At 47.3% G+C, this 17798-nt stretch overlaps 1 protein-coding gene across 7 annotated transcripts; it reads right to left on the bottom strand.

The window, feature by feature from the left end:
* Positions 1–2643: 2643 nt before the first annotated feature.
* On the bottom strand, positions 2644–15892 carry LOC110546454 (cytochrome P450 2U1). Of its 7 annotated transcripts, XR_009594685.1 has the most exons (7): positions 15445–15892; positions 10377–11015; positions 7961–8122; positions 7318–7596; positions 6057–6224; positions 3124–5057; positions 2644–3093 (listed from the first exon to the last, which is right to left on the bottom strand). XR_009594685.1 is itself a non-coding variant. In XM_060392681.1 (6 exons), the coding sequence occupies exons 1-6, from the start codon at positions 15890–15892 to the stop codon at positions 4879–4881; spliced, it is 1875 nt and encodes a 624-aa protein (XP_060248664.1). In that variant the 3' UTR covers positions 2644–4878. The 7 variants fall into 7 exon arrangements, 6 of the variants coding, with proteins under 6 accessions (XP_060248664.1, XP_060248665.1, XP_060248668.1 ...); XM_060392681.1 differs by having other exon boundaries at positions 2644–5057; XM_060392682.1 differs by having other exon boundaries at positions 2644–5057; positions 7961–8062.
* Between the last annotated feature and the right edge of the window lie 1906 nt (positions 15893–17798).

Here is a 17798-nt window from a genome sequence, read left to right as displayed (position 1 = left end):
GCTTGTCTCTTGTCTCATGAACCTCTTATGAGTACTCTGGGGCCGAGGGGACAGTGTCAGGACAGTGGACCCCTGGCTCCAAGACACATGCCTGGCTCCTTGAAAATCCGAAGTTCTGTTTCCCCGGACTCTGCTCTTCGGAAGGGGGCAAACCACGCCTCACAGATTTCAAAACACTGGAAAATGGGTGTGAGAATTACGATGAGCACGTATAAGTTCATTGCTGGCATTGACATGACTGGTATAAAACACCTGTCCCAGAAAAATGCCATCTGCGGAGGAATCTGGGCGTGACACCCCGGACTGCGTGAGGGGAAGCTCGAGGATCATCCTGCCTTGCTGCATGAGCCTTTCCCCTTAGTGAACAATGAGTGAGTCCTCAGTGGGATTTACCATTTTAGCAGGCATGTAACACTCAGGAAGCTGAGGCAGGGGGACTGCCATGAGTTCAAGGCTAGCCTGAACTACACAGTGAATTCCAACCCAGCGTTGGCTATACCGTGAGACTGTCTCAAAACACAAAAACCACAAAATAACCACTTAGGTAATGTGGTGGTTTGAGTAAGAACGGTCTCCGTAGACTCATGTATCTGAATGCTTAGTCACCAGGAAGAGGCACTGTTTGAAAGGATTGGAAAGATCAGGGGCTGTGGGCTTGTTGGAGGAAGTGTGTTATTGGGGATGGGCTTTGAGGTTTCAAAAGTCCATGCCAGGCCCAGTGTCTTTCTCTCAGCCTGTGGATCAAAATGTAGCTCTCCGCTAACTTCTCCATGATGAAAATGGACTAAACCTCTGAAACTGTGAGCAAGCCCCAATAAATGCTTTCTTTTACAAGAGTTGACTTGGTCATGGTATCTCTTCACAGCAATACTACAGTGACTAAGGCAGCTAATGAATCACTTACTGAACAAATGCCTGTCTTAACAACATAACATAGCTAAAGCAGACCTGAGGGTGCCAAACAATTGAATTTCTCACGAGCCTTTTTGCGGCTGAGATGTCTACAGTGGGGCCGCAGCCCCAGTCAGTGGGAGACAGCCCTCAGGGTAAGGTTTGCCCACTTGATTGCCCATAGGGTCATGCCATTGCCTTGCCACAGACTCACTTCACTCTCCATTTGCTCAGCTGATTCACCCAGCACTTGCATAGAAGGAGGCACTTGCTCCACCACAGGGCAGAGCCTGCCCTTTGTATTCGGTGGGTCAGAGGTGGGAGAGATGGAAAGGGGAAGGAAGATGGAAAGTGGGATGTGGCAGGTGGGGGAGACAGGAAGAGAAGGAAGTGGAAGGGGGAAGTTGGGTCGTAGAAATGAAAGATAAAAGAGAATGGAGGTGGGGGAGATGAGAAGGAGAGTAGAAGAAGGGGAGAGAGATGGGGGAGATGGGAGGTGGGGGAGATGGGAAGTGGGAGGTGGGGAAAAGATGATGGAGAAGGGAGGGGGAGAGACGAGAGGTGGGAGGTGGGGAGGCAGGAGGGGAGCTGAGAGACGCGAAGTTCAACAACATAAAGACAGTGGAAAGGCTCTGGAGGAAATAAGCTGCAAATGAGGTTTGGGAGTTCTTGGAAATTCAGTTTTAACAGGAGCTGGAATTGGTCCTCAAGTGTTACCCACAGGAGGAAGAGTGGCTCTAGAAAAGCTAGCGGGGTAGGCGTGGGGGGGGGGCTAGCTCATCCATTGTCAAAATGATGCTTCCAGTATTTAAAGCTCCACTTGCTGAGGGAGGAAGGACCAGAAAGGGGCATCTTAGGAAGACTGGTACAAAAAACACACAAAACAAAACAACAACAAAAAACCAACAGAGGGGTACATATATTTGCCAAAGAGACAGAGATGGGGTTGGAAGCATCTTGAGCAGTACATGACTTTAAGGAGAGAGACAGTGTGATGGAACACGGTCTCCACGCTCTACAGAAATGTTTCGTTTCATTCGTCTCAGCCCTCTGACATGAGCTCTGTCTTTCTTGGTTAACAGCATTTCAGCAATAGAACTGAAGGCAACTGCTCTCCATTTTTTCCTAGCTCTAGTCTTCAAACAGATAAGGGAGCTTCAGAGAATGCACCAGGCAGCACTGCAGACGCCCAAACACACTGTCTCAAATAATCAACAATAATCAATAATCTTGAGGTGACGTCCCCGGCTAACCTCTAGGGACAGGCACTTAATGACTTGCCACAAGAGATTTACACAAGAGGCATCCTTATCTGTGCAGGGGTTTGTGGCGAGATAGAAGAAAACCAGTTAAGAGACCTCTTGTTCTTATAAGAGACTCGGGTTCAATTCCCAGCACCCACGTGACCAGCTCACAAACACCTATAACTCCAGTCGTAGGGGTAGACCCTCTTCTGGTCTCTGTGATACTATGCATGTATACAATACACAAGTGTATATTCAGGCAAAACATTCACACACACAAAATAAATTATAAGAAAATCTGGCTTGCTTCGGCATCTCTCTGTACCAGGTCCTCTGAGTGTGACTCTGAGGGCATATTTTAAAAAGTTACCCTGTCTGAAAGTCACGCCTGTACTAACTACATAGTGGAACCCTCTCTCCTGTTTCCTCTTTCATTTTGACTAAAATTTGGTAAAAACAGCAAACTTCTAAGCAACTAAAAACAAACACAAACGGATTTAACACCATCTTCTTTAAATAAAAGGTTTAATAAGAGTACCAACAGCTCCATCAAAGATGAGGTCTAGACCTCGTTAGACTTAGAAAATTGTTCACATTTCAGATGAAGTGCAAAATGGTAAAATAGCAGGAGGTTCGGGAAAAGCACAGGCCCTTTGTATCAGGGTGTGTTAAAGGGTCTTCAAAGTGCAGTAGCTTGAGGCACGGTATTATACTGCTGGATAAACTTGGGATTCTGACATCATCTCATGTCCGGCAGAAGTCCTTTTCAAGTATGATGTGAAATCTTTGGTTAGGGGGGTCCAGAAACCGAGGTGGGAGTCAAAGAGTAAGGAGCTTGCAAATGCCAAGGCTTAAAAAAATCACAGGAACTTCAAGTCCAGTTAAACTATGCTGCTTACGGGAGCAGGATGATGCATTCAGGCACCACCTGAATAAGGAGTACTGCCTCAGTCTCCACCTGAATAAGGAGTACTGCCTCAGTCTCCACACATTCAGTATGCAGGCCTCAGAAACAATCTTCGGATACCTAAAGATTAGCCTGTATTTCACTCGTCTGCTTTGAAAGTGCTTATAATTTATGAAAGGGAAAGCAGCATGGTGGATAAATATGGAGAATGTAGGATCAAAAAATTCATCAATACTTGGTTATACAATAGTTCGCATTTTCCTTTTTCCTCATATTAGATCTTTATTTTTCTCATATTAGGTCTTTTCTGTGCTATGTTTTTGGCAGTTAAGGCACCACTCTAAATTTCCCTAAAATGGTTACTTCACATGATAAACAAAAGTCTAGCACATTTTTAAACACTGGCTTAAACAGGTAGGGAAAATCATACTGTATTTTAAAACTATCCTGAACTGATGGTAATAAACACGTAGGCTTTTCCCCTTAATCACCTTCCCTAACTCACTCCCAAGTTGCCTGGGCATCTACCAAGAATAAGGCATGGTGAGGAGGCAGCGGTGTGAAGCCTGACCCGAGGAGTCAACTGGGATGAAGAGGAACACAGGCAACTGAGGCTTCAGGACCATATGGAGGCAGTACTTAGAGAGGCTCAGAAAGTGCTTTCCAGTCACAAAGTAGCGTAGCTTAAAGACCCGGTAATGGCACTTTTTAATTATGGGCCTTGGCACTGCAAAGCCTCAGCTCCCTTAGTGTGAGGATGACATATACAGTCAAGCAAAGCATTCAGTACAGAGCCTCCCTAAGAAAGGCTCAGCGTCACAATGGTCCCTTCCCAGTACGATGGGGGACAGGAGCAAGGAGCCAGACACAGGCACATTGAGATGTACACTGTTGACTGTGAGAGATGGCTTTGCTACCCATCATCCTCAGCCTGGCAGCAGAAGGCCAATAGCAGTCAACCATTATGGTAAGTACATTCCCACACTGCCATGAGGCCCCTGAAGGAGCCATTAGAGGGCCCTCCTGTCAAGAAATACAGGCTGCTTCTTGTTTTGGAGAGTATTCAAGTCAGTCAAACTATGGCTGGTGATGCAACACGAGAGGAGGGTCCAGAATCATTTGAATGAGAAATCTCTTCTTGACCAGTTCTATGATTCCATTATCAAATTCCCCAGCCCGGGATCCAGGGCCCAACTCCAGGCAGAGCGGGGTCTCTGTACTTGGTTAAACAGGGTGGAACTGGGCTGTGCGCCAGGCTCAGTGCTTATGTGGACAATAACCTCAAGAGGCTGTTTTTTTTTTCCTCAACATACTGGGCAGGGGGACAATTCATCTCAGTTCTATAAAAAAAAAAGAAAAAGAAAAAGTAAAGAACACAGCCCTAAACAAAAAAAGATAGTGTCCATGTTGAACACACTTCCTTGTTGTCTGGGACCTTGAAAGATCTCAAGGCAGACCTACTCCTGAATTGCCCAGCATTTGCTCACAGCAGAGATGCCAGGAAAGGTTCAGTCCTCCTCAGAAGTGAGGAGAGAGAAATTTTGCTACCCTCACTTTAGGATGTGATGACAGAGGCTGAGAGATGAGAAGGTCTGCCTCCTAATGGAATCTACACAACTACATCTAGCATCCATACTTTCCCGTGGGCATCCCCAGCTCTGCGGAGTCCTGCTAAGGAGGCCTCTGTGGTGTGACACCCTCTCCCTCTTGGTCTCTCCTCTGGAGCCTCTCCTGGCTGTGTTGAGTTGCTGGGACCATGCTCCAGAGTAGCAGGAAGACTGTCTAGGTAGGACATGGTTTTGGCTGCTGTGCCCCCCTCTCTTCTCAGTGGTGTCTTCATCTCTTTGAGACGGTTACATTAAATGGGTGTGGGGCTAATGTTAGACCAAATCTTCCAGTCATGATGGGCTTCTCGGATCCCTCGGGTAGAGCAAAGGTGAAGCTCTGCATCAAGCTCACGAACATCAGGAAGAGCTCCATCTTTGCCAGCTGCTCTCCCATACACACCCGCTTCCCTAAAAGTGAGACCAGAGAAGGAGGAACAGTTATGATACAATTGTTTTGTAGCAAGTGTCTAACTGGAGTCTGTGGATAACACAGTCTTCTTCAGTTTATCTGTCCACACAGCTAGTTCACCCTTTGACCTCCTAGTCAGAGAGACAGGAACTAGGGATGGATCTGGAAGGAAAGCCACCCTGCCTCTTGCCTTCTTACTTACTTCACCCTCCCTGTGACCTGGAGGACTAAGGGGAAGAAAGTGAGATCAAAGTTTCTGGAACTTTCTGTTCCCACAGAAAGAGCCTTGAGAGCCTTAATCTAGGAACCTAAAGAAAGACCTGAAGAGAGGGAGGCCCTCAGCCCCTGCCTAGCAGATCAGGGGTGCTGTTCTCAGACCTCCAACATGGTAGAGACCCTTGCTTAGACCTGACAACCTGAGTTCAATCCCTGGGTCCCACATGGTGGAGAGCTGACTGCTTCCTGTGAGTTGTCCGTGAGCTACACACACATGCTGAGGCAACTGTCACCCTCCCCACCACAAATGCACACATAAAATAAATAAGTAAATAAACTGTAATTTAAAAAAAAAAAAGTTGTTCATAACTCTAATAGCTCCTAACCTCACCGCTTTTCGGACCCCAAAGAACCAGGAAGGGAAGATTCCTAGTTGTAAAGATTAGGCCCAGCTCCCTCCCTGCTTCTTTCTTCTTTCTCGCACACGCACAGAAACAGAACATAGCACTACTGAGTAACCTCTGTCCACAGCTCCACCTCTGTTTTTATCTTTTGAAGAAGAAAAAGAAAAAAGGCTGGGTCAGGAAGGCAACTCGGTAGCTAAGAACTGACTCCTGCAAGTTGCCTTCTGATCTCTATACCTACACTCCCATAGCCACATCTCAAATATGCGTGTGTGCGCGTGTGCACACAGACACACACAGACACACACACACAAACACACACACATACACAAAATAATAATGAAGTTAAAAAAAATTATAAACCAAGGTTTAACTGACCGATCCCGAAAGGAATAAACGTTTCCCTTTTCAAAAGCCGTCCCTGCTCATCCAGGAATCGGTTAGGACAGAAGTCATCTGGCTTCTCCCAGATGGCTGGGTCTCTGTGTATTGCCCACAGGTTGGGTAGGACAATCGTGCCTTTAGGAATAGTGTATCCTTGGAGGACTGCAGACAACAAGCAAGAATAAAGTCAGTGCCACGCTTTCACTAATAGTTCTCTTTACTGTTTTAAGGGTGAAAATATTTAGCCACTGTAGTTGGCTGAGACCAAACTCTGAGGTTCCTGAGGAGAAGGATAAGATTGTATCAACCAGCAGTTTTCCGCTGCTCCACCCCAGACCCAGTCTGAGACAGGAGGAACTGGGCTAGGTGTTGAAACAATGAGCTAAAAGTTAGGCCATTAAAACTTACAATCAAGAAAACACTCAAACAGAAACAGGGCATTCTAGGTAAACTTTCCCCAAGATTTATACCTTAAAATTTACACAGAATGTGTCTTAGATAGGGTTACTATTGCTGTGCTCAAACAGCATGACTTAAGCAAGTTGGGAGGGAAGGGTATATTTGGCTTACACTTCCATGTTCATCACTGAGGGAAGTCAGGACCTGAACTCAAACAGAGCAGGAAGCTGGAGGCAGGAGCTCAGGCAGAGCCACGGAGGGGTGCTGCTTACTGGCTTGTTCAACATGGCTTGGTGAGCCTGCTTTCTTATAGAACCCAGGACCATCAGCCCAAGGATGGAACCACCCACAACGGTAGGCCCTCCCCCATCAGACAATAATTAAGAAAATGCCTTGGAGCAATCTTTCTCAACCTGTGGGTTGAGACCCCTTTGGGAGTCAGGTGCCCCTTCTACGGGGTCGCCCAAGACCATCAAGAATATCAGACATTTACATTATGATTCCTAGTAGTAGAAAAATTAGTTACAAAGTAGCAATATATATATATATAAAATAATATATAATATATAATATATATATTATGGTTAGGGGTCACCAAAACATGAGGAACTATATTTAAGGGTCACAGCATTAGGAAAGGTTGAGAACCAGTCCTACAGGCTTGCCTACGCCCAATCTTATGGAGGCATTTTCTTAATTCAAGTTCCCTCCCCTCAGACGACTTCAGCTTTTAGCTCTATGTCCGGTTGACATAAAACTATTCCCGCACAGAATGGAAGAGCTTACAGGCTTTTCTGCCTACACAACAGTCTGATGGGGAGGACAAACAAAGGTAAGAGAGCCGCAGGGAACTCACCTCCCACTACTACCAGCTGACAGGCTAGCCAGTATCTCACAGGTGCTTGGCTCTTCCCTGGAGGATCTAATTTGCATTCTAGGCTGTCTCTAGAAGCCTTAACCTTGCCCTCTCCATCAGCCTCTCTTTTCTCTTTCTTTGTTTCTCTGAGTTGTCCCTGAAGCCACAATTCTCCTGCTTCGGTCTCCCGAGTGCTGGGATTACAGGTGTGGTAAAGACATTCTGGACCCCACCACGTGGGTGTACTTCTCTGCAGGTGATAGGTTAAAGTTGGTGACCCTAGAATCAGGCCGGACCATTGTTAATTATTCAACTTTAAAATAATTACACTTGGATTGCAGAATTTTAAAAACCCAAGGGGGCTAATTTCTTGCTAAAATGCTTAATTCCGTGTGTAGAGAGCGCTTCTGACAGCCACGAGAAGACTAGCGGGGTCACTGTCAACTCCAGAGTTTCTTCATCATCTGTGTTGCTAGTTAAGTGTGCATGCACTGGAGGCCAGGGCCTACCGGCAGTGACTACAGTGCCTGAACAAATGATGGCAGTTAAGGTAGAAACAATCCCCAGACCTGGTTCTGATGTGACCACACCCCCTCTCCACACTCAGGAGACTCCCTCAGGGGCATGCAGGCTCCAGACTTGCCTGTTTTCTCCGAGGTCATATGAGGAATGGCGAGTGGTACCACCATGGATAGCCTCTGCACCTCCATGATGGTGGCTTCTGTGTATGGCATGTGGGCCTTGTCTGTGAGGGAAGGTACTCGGTCACAACCAATGACCCTTTCAATTTCTTCATGAACCTTCTCTATGCAAAAAGGAAAGAATGAACCACAGATAAGCCTGGGAGAGTTAAGTCAGCAATGTTATGCAAACTTTACCTACCAAGGAATCAGCTGGCATGGTAGCCTGATTCAGGTCGAGACAACGAGCCGTTGGGGGTGAGGCTCTACCACACCCGGGCTTTGGAGGATGACAGAACAGACTGGGCAAAAGAAACAGCACTGTGGGCCTAGGGCACCAACATTAACCCTCATGTGACTCTCTAAGCTGTGGCACCATGGGAAAGTCCAAATTAAACCCAACAGACACGGCCTTTGCACCTGCTGGTTGAGAACATCCCTCAAAAGCCTGTGGCTGCAGGTTTGTTCCCTACAGAGTGCCAATAGGAGGCGGTTCCTTGCAAAAGGATTGAGGTCAGCGGGTGTGCCCATGGAGAGAATGGCTCTGCCCTGGCACCTCCTCCTTCCTTCTCTTTTTTTCTGCCCTGAGGAAACTCACCACCACAGCACCTTGCCTTACCATAGGCCCCACTGCAAGAGTGCCGACTGGCCATGGATTGAAGCCATGAGCCAAAATGCTTCTCTCTTGTCAGTTATCAGTCACACTTTGTTACAGCATTGAGAAGCTGGTTAACACTGAGTTTATATACATGTACCTCTCACCAACCTGGATTCTTGATACTCAGAAACTTTGTAAGAACTTTATAAAACTTTATAAAGCTGTTATTTTAATCAGCTAATTTTGGGGATAATCTGTTGCTTAGAACTAGCTGGTTAAAATGGCCACAGTGACATCTGTGGTGAGAAAAAGAAAATAGATCCTCCAAGCAGTTCACGACGCCACGCTCTGGTGCTCTGTAAACGTGACCCCTTACAGTGTCTTCGTCTGCTTTCAGTCACTGTATCAGAACACTTGAAGCTGTGTGCTCTATAAAGAAAACCTTAGCTCACACTTTTGGAAGCCCCTCTTCGATTACACCATACCCTGTCGGATATCATGATGACAGCAAGTGAGAGGGAGAGGTCAGGTGGCAAATAGGAATCCAGAGGGAACCAGGGGCCAAGTCTCCCTCTTTCATACTAACTCATTCTTAGGGAACTAACGAGGGTCCCGTAAGGGCTACATTAACCTGTCTGAGGATGTGAAGATGGTGTGAAAAAGTCATGCCTTTACACTTCTCCCTTCACACACTCGAACTCCTCAAAAAGGCTGGTCTCCAGACTAAGCTTTCTCAAACGCCTACAACTAATTACCTTGCTATAGGTATCTCAAAGGTTCCGTGGCCTTAGTATGACACCACCAAGGAGCAAACCTTTGGGGGATAGCATCAAATCATATCCAACTGACAAGCACTTGGCAGCAGGAACTCTACTAAATATGGGGAAACGCATCCCGAGGTACAGTACAATTTTATGCTGTAGGGTAACACTTTAGTCAATCACAGGACACACAAGCCAGCGTGGGTGGTTAACATGTACTCTGTGATGCTCACATAATGATGGCATCATCTAGTGACGTAGTCTCAGGACACGGACCCATTACTAGGTAATGTGGGTGTTAAAATCAGCCCAGCCGACTTTAGGCAGAGGGGGACGTGACTGAGGAAGCATGTCAGAGTGCTGCGGCTTCTCTGGCTCTGAAGATGGGGGAGAGGACCACAGGCTGAAGAAGCTGGAGATGGCAAGGAAAGGAATTTTCCTCTGGGGCCTCCAGAAAGCAACACAGCCTGGCCAGCACCCCACCTTTAGCCCAGGGAAGCATAGGCCATGCTCCTGACTTAGAGCAAATTCAGGTTCGTTTAAGTGACTGATTTAGTAGGGAACGCTTAGAGCTGACGTGGAAACCATATACCACACTCCACTATGCATCCAATATTTACTGCCCCCACCTGCCACCTGCTGTCCACTGGGCTAGCGTGGCAGTGCCGGCTGTGACCTTCACTGACTCTTCGGGCTTGGGGTCTCCATTTTCAAGACAAGATGAATGAGTCCAGATGAGAGTTATGACTCCCTTAGCTATAAAACACCCTACTTCTCTAACGCTCCTTCACTTTCACAGGTTTCACAGGGAACCGGAAGACAGAGACTAAAGCAGGGGTGAGCAAGCTATGGCACTAGCCCATCTAGAAACCTGAGGCTTCACTGTTCACGTCTTAAACTCCCTATAAAATGCAGGTGTTGGTTTTGTTTTCCAACCTGGAGACTTGAGGGCCTGGAGCCAGCAGATCCCAGAGGCTGCCACCTGCCTCTACCCGAGTAAAGAACAAATCTATCAATTACTTTGCACATCGGGGTTCACGGACATGTACAGCAGGCACCAAAGCAAGGAGTTGGTTGTGGTGTCAGTGCCAGCGACGAAGAGGTCCCCAATGATGTAGAAGAGGTAATCCTCATCGAAACTGGTGCTGCTATTGCTGGCCTTCCTCTCCTCCTCCGAGTGCAGAAGGTACATGTCAATGAAGTCCTGGGGGTTGCTGGCATCCAGAGACTCCTGATGCTCTTTAACGATGTTTTTAAGGAAGCGGGTTATGTCCCTTTCAATCTGCCGCAGTTCCTTAAATGGCCCAAAGGGAAGGTAGTAAAACCAGGGGCATACGTTGATCAGGAAGAGATGGCCGTGTAGGCAGATTTCTAAGCCCCGAGCCATGAAATCCAGCACCTTCTTAAATTCCCTGTTGGTGTAATCGAAGCGTTGGCCGAAGCACAGGGAGCAGATGATGTTGGAGACGGCATTGCTGATGACCGGGAAGGGGCTGAAGGGGGCGTCCCCATGCTTCTGCATTTCTTCTTTCACATACTTGAACTCCTCAATAATCTTGGGCTCCAGGCTGAGCTTTCCCAAACCGAAATGACGAAGTGTCGAGTGGGAGAATTTCCTCTGCTGTTTCCATATTGGACCATAGTGTGCAAACACAATTCCTGCAAACGACAGAGACAGGAAGGTGAAAGCAAGGCCTGGGAATAGCAAACGGGATCTACAATGAGGTATAGTCTGAATTTTCAAGACTCATGGCAAAAGTTTAAACACGGATAAAGAAAACTAGTCAAGTTTCATTATAGAGATATTTCCAATAAAAGCTGAGACTAAATTAGGATAATTTGCTCTTAAGTTGGCAACTTCTGGTAAAATGAAAAGCAGTGAGTTTTGATGCTTCAAAGTATTGTTCACTTAAATGGCCTTATATTTCAAAACAGTAGATTCAGGCTTAGGAAACCTTTCAAACAAAAAGCACCCATCCTCCAAACACCCATATTCTAAACATTGTGAACAGAAGCACAATCAGAGTACCAGCCTGACACAGGAGCAGAGACCACATCGTTCTTCCCATTCAAACTCCAGCCTCTGGGATAGAGCCGTGTACACAGCCGGGGCCTGACGACATTGTGACCATCAATGGCTGCATCCTATCTCATCCTAATGCATACATCTCCCAACGCTGGACGCCAACAGAACCGCACCTAGATGTTCCAACCGTTATCAAAAGTTTCTTCTATCCTGTCACCCACTTCATCCTCCTCGTTTTCATGATGTCTTTTCTCGTCTCAGCCAGCTCTCCTTCCCGTGGGGAGCGGATGAAGTCCTGAGCAAAACTTGTGTTACTGACGTGAGCACTGCCACGTTAAGGAGCCCGACGCCTCAGCCTAGGTAACAAATCAGGCTCTAAAAATAGCAAGAGCCGGCCACTGGTCCACGTGTGGATGCTGACAGTATGTGCGACAGTACCCAGGGCAGCATTCCCCTTCCTGATGTTGACAGCCTGAAACTGCTCTTCCACAGAGACCTCCTACCAAGATGAGCTGATTGCACCTCCTTTGCTCAGCCGTGAACAGTAACCCGCCTCCTCAGTTCAGATGCATAAAATAAATGCACGGCGTTTTCCGGATGCTGGCTGTGGGTCCCCATCAGTCTGCGCTGTCCACCAGATCCCAGCTTCTCTGTAGGTGTGTCTGTCCTTTCTTCATTCCCCGGGGGGCCCCAGTCAGGTCAACTCCAAAGCAGTGCAGGTCACAGCACCTCCCCCTCTCCCCACTGCACTGATTATTTTTCTAGCTACTGTGAGCAAATACTTTATGGGACGTTATATGAGGGAGAAAGGATTCACTTTGCTTCTGTTTGCGGGCGAACGGCCCATGGTGACTGGACACACACGGCAGTGTAAGCAGCCGGCAGCAGCAGCAATAGCTTGCTTGCTTACACCCTCGTCAGGGAGCATTAAGTTTCGATCCCAGCCAACCCACACTTAAGGCTGAGGGACTAGCTTCCTCCAGCTGGGCCCACCTCCTAAAGGTTCTACAGCTCCCTAAAACACTCCACAAGCTAGGGCCAAATGTTTAAACACATGAGCCCGCGGGGGACGGGCCACATTCATGCCACCAACGCCATGTTCCGAATCCTTAGCTTCTGGTGTGCAGTATACACCTGCAAATTAAAGAAAGACTGGGCTCTGTTGTCGAGTTATTGTATACGCCAAATCCCTCTACAAGGTGTCTTTCAAGGGTGGGGGTTCAGCTCAGCAGTACAGTGCATAACCAGCATGCCAAAAGCTCTGGGCTCAACCCCCAGGACCGGGGAAAGGAGAAGCTTTTCAATATGAACATTTACATGGACAAAAGCATGCTTGAATATGGACTTTCCCCAAATTTTACAGACATCAGTAAGGGAGCAGTGATGAGCCATAAAATACGGATATCTTCACATGAATAGGCACTGTCAAATTACTGTCCTAAGTAGATGAAGCAAAAGTATATCCACAAGGATATAAACAGTTGTCACCACTTGATACTTGTAATTTTTATTTTTTGCCCCCAGAGGGTGGAAATGTACCTCATGTGATTTTTCATTAGCGGTTCTGTGGTTGTCAGCATGGGGCAGAGCAGCTTTACATAGGTCATTGATAGGTTTCTTATTCCAAGAGTCACTGTGTGGAGATTTCCTTTCTATATATTTTAAATGCATAGCTAACTGCCTCTCTCATGTGATTTTTTTTTTTTTTAGTTTTTAATGGTATTATTTGATAAGCATAATACCATTTAAAGATACCATTGTAAATTAAAAACACCTATTTATTGTGTGTGTGTGATTTGTATGTCACGTGTTCATGCAGATGCCTGTGGGAGCCAGAAGAGGGCATCACGGATTCCCTGTAGCAGGAGTTAGAGGGGGCTGTGAGCCACCTAACATGGGTGCTGAAATCTGAACTCAGGTCCTCGAAAAGAGCAGTGCGTGCTCCTAACCACTGAGCCATCTCTCCGGTCCACAAGTGCATTTTTTTTTTTAAGATAAGGAGTTACTCTGAAGCCTACGCTGGCCTTGAAGTTGTGACAATCCTCCTGACTCAGCCTCCCAACTGCCACGGTGCCCGTCTAGCTTCTTTCTCTTTCTTTCCACCTTTAAAAAAAATAATAATAATTTATTTTATTTTATTTTTTTATTGCTTTTTGAGGCAGGTTTCTCTGTGCAGCCTTGGCTGTTCTGGACTTGCTTTGTAGACCTGGCTGACCTCAAACCCACAGAGATCCAACTGCCTCTGCCTCTCCAAGTGCTGGGACTACAGGCGTGTGGCACCTCACCCGCCCCGAGTTCTTTTTCATTATGATTTGTGCTGGACGTCCTAGCTTAGAAATCCCTTCCTACCAGAAAGTCAGAGGTGTTGACTCTGAAAACATATTTCTGTTTTTTAAAGATTTATTTTCATTTTGGCTATGCATGTTTTATTTGAACATATGTGTGTGTACCACGTGTGTGTCTGGTGCCTAGGGAGAACAGAAGAGATTGTTGGGTCCCCCGGTACTGGAGTTATAGTGGTTATGAGCTGCCATGTGGGTCCTGGGAACTGGAGCCGAGTCCTCTAGAGGAACAGCAAGTGTTTTTCGACACTGAGCCCTTTCTCCAGGCCCCAGATTTTGACTTTCTTCATGCTTCATTCTCTATGCTTTACCACTAATTCCTATAAGTGAGGTATGAATATAAGTGCTTTTTCTGTAGAGATAACAGGAGTGGATAAAACGTGTGACTAGGGGTATGAGGAGCCCAAAGGAGAGCCTCGGTGCACCCCATGAGTCCCTCTCTGCATTATTCCATTGCCTTCCTCTTACCAAATCAGGAGCTCATCACTAGGCTGGGAGCCAGAAAGCGAAAGCCATTCTCCTGTCTCAGGGTCTAGACAACAACCCAGAACACTGTCTGTTTTCTATAACCCCAAGGTCAAGTTGCCACTTTAACTGGACGAAGGATGGAAAGAACACTGCAAGCTCAAGCCAAAGATGCATCTCTTTCTCTTCCTTCACTAGCGGCCACATCAGCTGGGTATTCTAGGTCTAGATTTCACTCTAAAGAATCCTATCTTAATCTAGAAGTGTCTGGCATGGTGGCTGTCGAATGTCCATCTTGAACCCATCTCTAGCCAAGTAAGATGCAGTACAATGTGGCACATTCATCTTCTGTTTTCCACAGAGGCCGGGGTGGTCTTAGGAACAAGAACTAACTACACTTTATATAGCATTCAAATTCTCCCAGTGATCAGCCCAGTGATCACCCCTGCCTGCCTGGATTACAGATCCTTTCTGAGGCCCTGCGGGGCTGGGGATGGGGGGATCCCATAGGAAAGTTAGGAATGGGGTGAGGGAGGGGATATCAAATTGTGAAGCCAGGGGCCACCCTCCTGAATAGAGGCACATGTGCCATCCACAATGACGTAAAGTGATGGCTTCAGTCTTGTACTTGAGTGTCTAAAAGGCAGAATACAGGATTGGCAGGGAGGTACACATGGGGTTTGGGAACAGAATGGAAACTCTGGCGCGAAAGAAATAGGCTATCTTAAAATAGCCATTGCCCCTCCCCCTAAAATATTAGTCAACTTTAAAAAAATTTAACCTCCGGCAAGTTCTTCAGACACAAGCAGAAAGAAGCCACATTCCCTGCCAAAATATTAGCGGGACTATGAGCCAACATATTCAGTTCAACAGGCTCCTAGCTTGGTTTCTGGACTCTCTTAAGGAAAACTATCTTAGACTTTTGGAGCTGATAGTCACTGGGTGAAAAGACTTTTCTTCCCTTTTCCAACTCGGCCAAAGTTTAGAAACGTTGAGCTCACAGAGCTATGAGTGAGGAAGCCGCGCCTGGGACAGAGGAAGTAAGGCTTCCAGAAGAGTGGCCCCTGATTTCACACTTTGGTACCCTGTCCCTCGCCTTCCTGTGCGTCTCCCACTTTGATCTCGCCTTAGAAGCCGCGCCTCCGGTCCCTGTCCCCGGTGCTAGGTGCAGGGCAGGGAGCAGGTGGGCAGGAGCAGGTAGTCACCTTCCACCCCAGCCGCCCCGGGGGAGGTCCGGAGCCCGCGGCGCGCTCACCCTTCTCCTTGGTCAAGATAGAGATGAGCGGCAACCTTGGGCGGTCACTGAACACTTCGGCTTGCTGCACCAGCGCCTCGCGGACGCTGTGGAAGTCGCTGAGGACCACTACCAGCCGGTGGCCGATGAAGAAGCTGAAGACGTTGCCGTAGACAGCGGCCAGCCTGGCCAGGTGCACGTGCCGGCCCACCGTGGCCGCCTGGCTGCCGGAGTCCAGCCAGAACTGCAGCCGCAGGAAGCGCGGCACCAGCAAGTGCCCCAGGTTACCCACGAGCGGCCGGGGCGCCGGCCCCGGGGGGATGCCGCATGCGCGCTGCCACCGCAGCCAGACCCAGCCCAGCAGGACCGCCAGCCCGCCAAGCAGCAGCGCGCCTCCCGCCGCCTGCACGGGCAGCCCAGCTCCCGGCTGCTCTCCAGCCGCGGGACACGGGTCCCCCGGCGAGGACATGCTCTAGGTGCCGCCGGCTTCCAGCTTCGCGGCAGATGCGCTGGGCCGACAACTAGCCGGTAGCGTGGCTCGAAGGTCAGAGGCGGGGCAAGGCAAGGTGCTTCCCGCTGATTGGCTGCGCCGCGTGCCCCTCTCCGCATCCTCCAGTCAGCTGCTCCTGTGTAGGGTGGGGGCGGGACGTCCTACCGGACAGCTGGTGGAGGGCGGAGGATGGAGGCCCCGGGCGGCAGAGCATAGCGATCCTGAACCTATGTTTGTTTGTTTTGCTAGTTTTGTGCACTAACCACAGCAGCCTCCTCCGGAAAGTGATAGCTTACAATATATCAAAATCCCCACAGGGTAGGGTGGCTGACAGCTTTATTTATAGGCGTTAGACCAGACCCGACACGGGGAGCTCATAATCAAAAATATGATCCGTGGATATTCCGACAACACACGGTCCTTGAATCTGCTCTTCCATGGCTCCTGAGTGCTTTACCTTCCTGCCATTTACAGGCCTGGTGCTGGTGTTTTCTCTTGGGTGGGGCCTAGAATTGTCAAGGTTGAACCCGTTTTTATTTCTATTTTGAGTTTCCATGTAGATCAGGTTGGCCTCACATTCAGAGACCCACCTGCCTCTGCCTCCAGAATTCGAGTACTTAAAGGTACCATGCCCGCCCAAGGTTGAACCGACTTGTATAGCTCTTTATTTTCTGATGCTGGGAATCAAGCCACTATGGAAGTGCCCTACCCCTGATTCACATCTCCGGTTCCTGGGTTAGACATCTTCTCACCCCATACACACACATTTGGAACACTGTGGAGTATTATAAAAGTGACCAAAGCCTGAATGATTGTGATTTCTTTTCATGTTACATTTTTTTTTCTACAAACAAGTGGGATAAGCTAAATTCAAGCTTACTGTTCTCATACCATTTTTTGATATATTTGTAAAATACGCAGATATATTTTCCCTTCTCCCCTCCGCAAACTAAAAAAGCCAACTTTACATTTTTCTGCAATTAACTGTTACCGGGTTCCGTGTGTGTGCGTGTGTATATGTCTTTAAAGAAGATTCCTAAGTTAAGTTAACGACATTAAAATTTTAGTTATTATTTTGTGGTCTTGCGATTGGGTGTCCCTGTAATTCATAATCAATCCAACCTTAAATTTGGCAGTCACCCTGTCTCAGCCTCGCAACCTTTGAAATTATAGAAGTGCCCCACTATACCCAGGGCATCCTGTGATTTTTTTCAATTGCTTGTTGGAAGATAGTCTCTATTATGCCAGTTCCTTCTCTTTATGTCCTTCTCTCTAAAACACTCTCCACTACTTTCTTTACAGACAAGTTCAATTCACATCTTATTTTAAACTGTTTAGTCTTTTTTTTTTTTTTTTAATAACGGCACCACAGAAACCTACTGGACACATGTGTTTGCCTTATCTTTTGCCGTTTCCTCGATGCCAAATGCCCAGGCTGCTGCAACTTTGGAGTTAAGATAGTCGTTACAATCCTTGCACAACTTTGTCCAAATAAAACTGGACTCTGTTACCTTTGAAATTCTGCCTTCCACTGAGATTTAGGTTTTTCAAGGGGGTTTCTTTCTTCATCTCCCTTAGAATCATCACAGTGCATACATGCTACTCATTCTGGAGGGTGATTGAAGATTGGCCTACTGTAACATCTGCCAGACTCCCTCTTGTGTAAGATATGGCTACATTCTTGATGTTTCCTAAATGTTCTCTCGTTTTCTCTAATAGCTCCGTATGGCGGATAGAAGTGTTATGTGCTGATTTATTTATGTATGCCCCATTTTATATATCAAAGAGCCAACCCTCCAATACCTGAGACCCATATTTCGAGGAAGGATTGGATCAGATATAATTAAGTTAAAATAAGGTTATGTGAGTGGACCCCTAAGATCAA

This window comes from Meriones unguiculatus, chromosome 10 (genome assembly GCF_030254825.1).
Source record: "Meriones unguiculatus strain TT.TT164.6M chromosome 10, Bangor_MerUng_6.1, whole genome shotgun sequence".
Classification (NCBI taxonomy): domain Eukaryota; kingdom Metazoa; phylum Chordata; class Mammalia; order Rodentia; family Muridae; genus Meriones; species Meriones unguiculatus.
The sequence above is the reverse complement of the archived record's forward strand: the minus strand, read 5'-3'. Positions and strand labels throughout refer to the sequence as shown.

Excerpts from the sequence above, each read along its gene's own strand:
- LOC110546454 (XM_060392681.1), bottom strand. The coding sequence starts at position 15,892 with ATGTCCTCGCCGGGGGACCCGTGTCCCGCGGCTGGAGAGCAGCCGGGA. Across the intron at positions 6,225-7,317 it reads TCAGCTGGTAGTAGTGGGAG|TCCTCCAAGGATACACTATT; the intron begins GTGAGTTCCCTG and ends TGTTGTCTGCAG. Across the intron at positions 5,058-6,056 it reads GTTTATTCCTTTCGGGATCG|GGAAGCGGGTGTGTATGGGA; the intron begins GTCAGTTAAACC and ends TCTCACTTTTAG.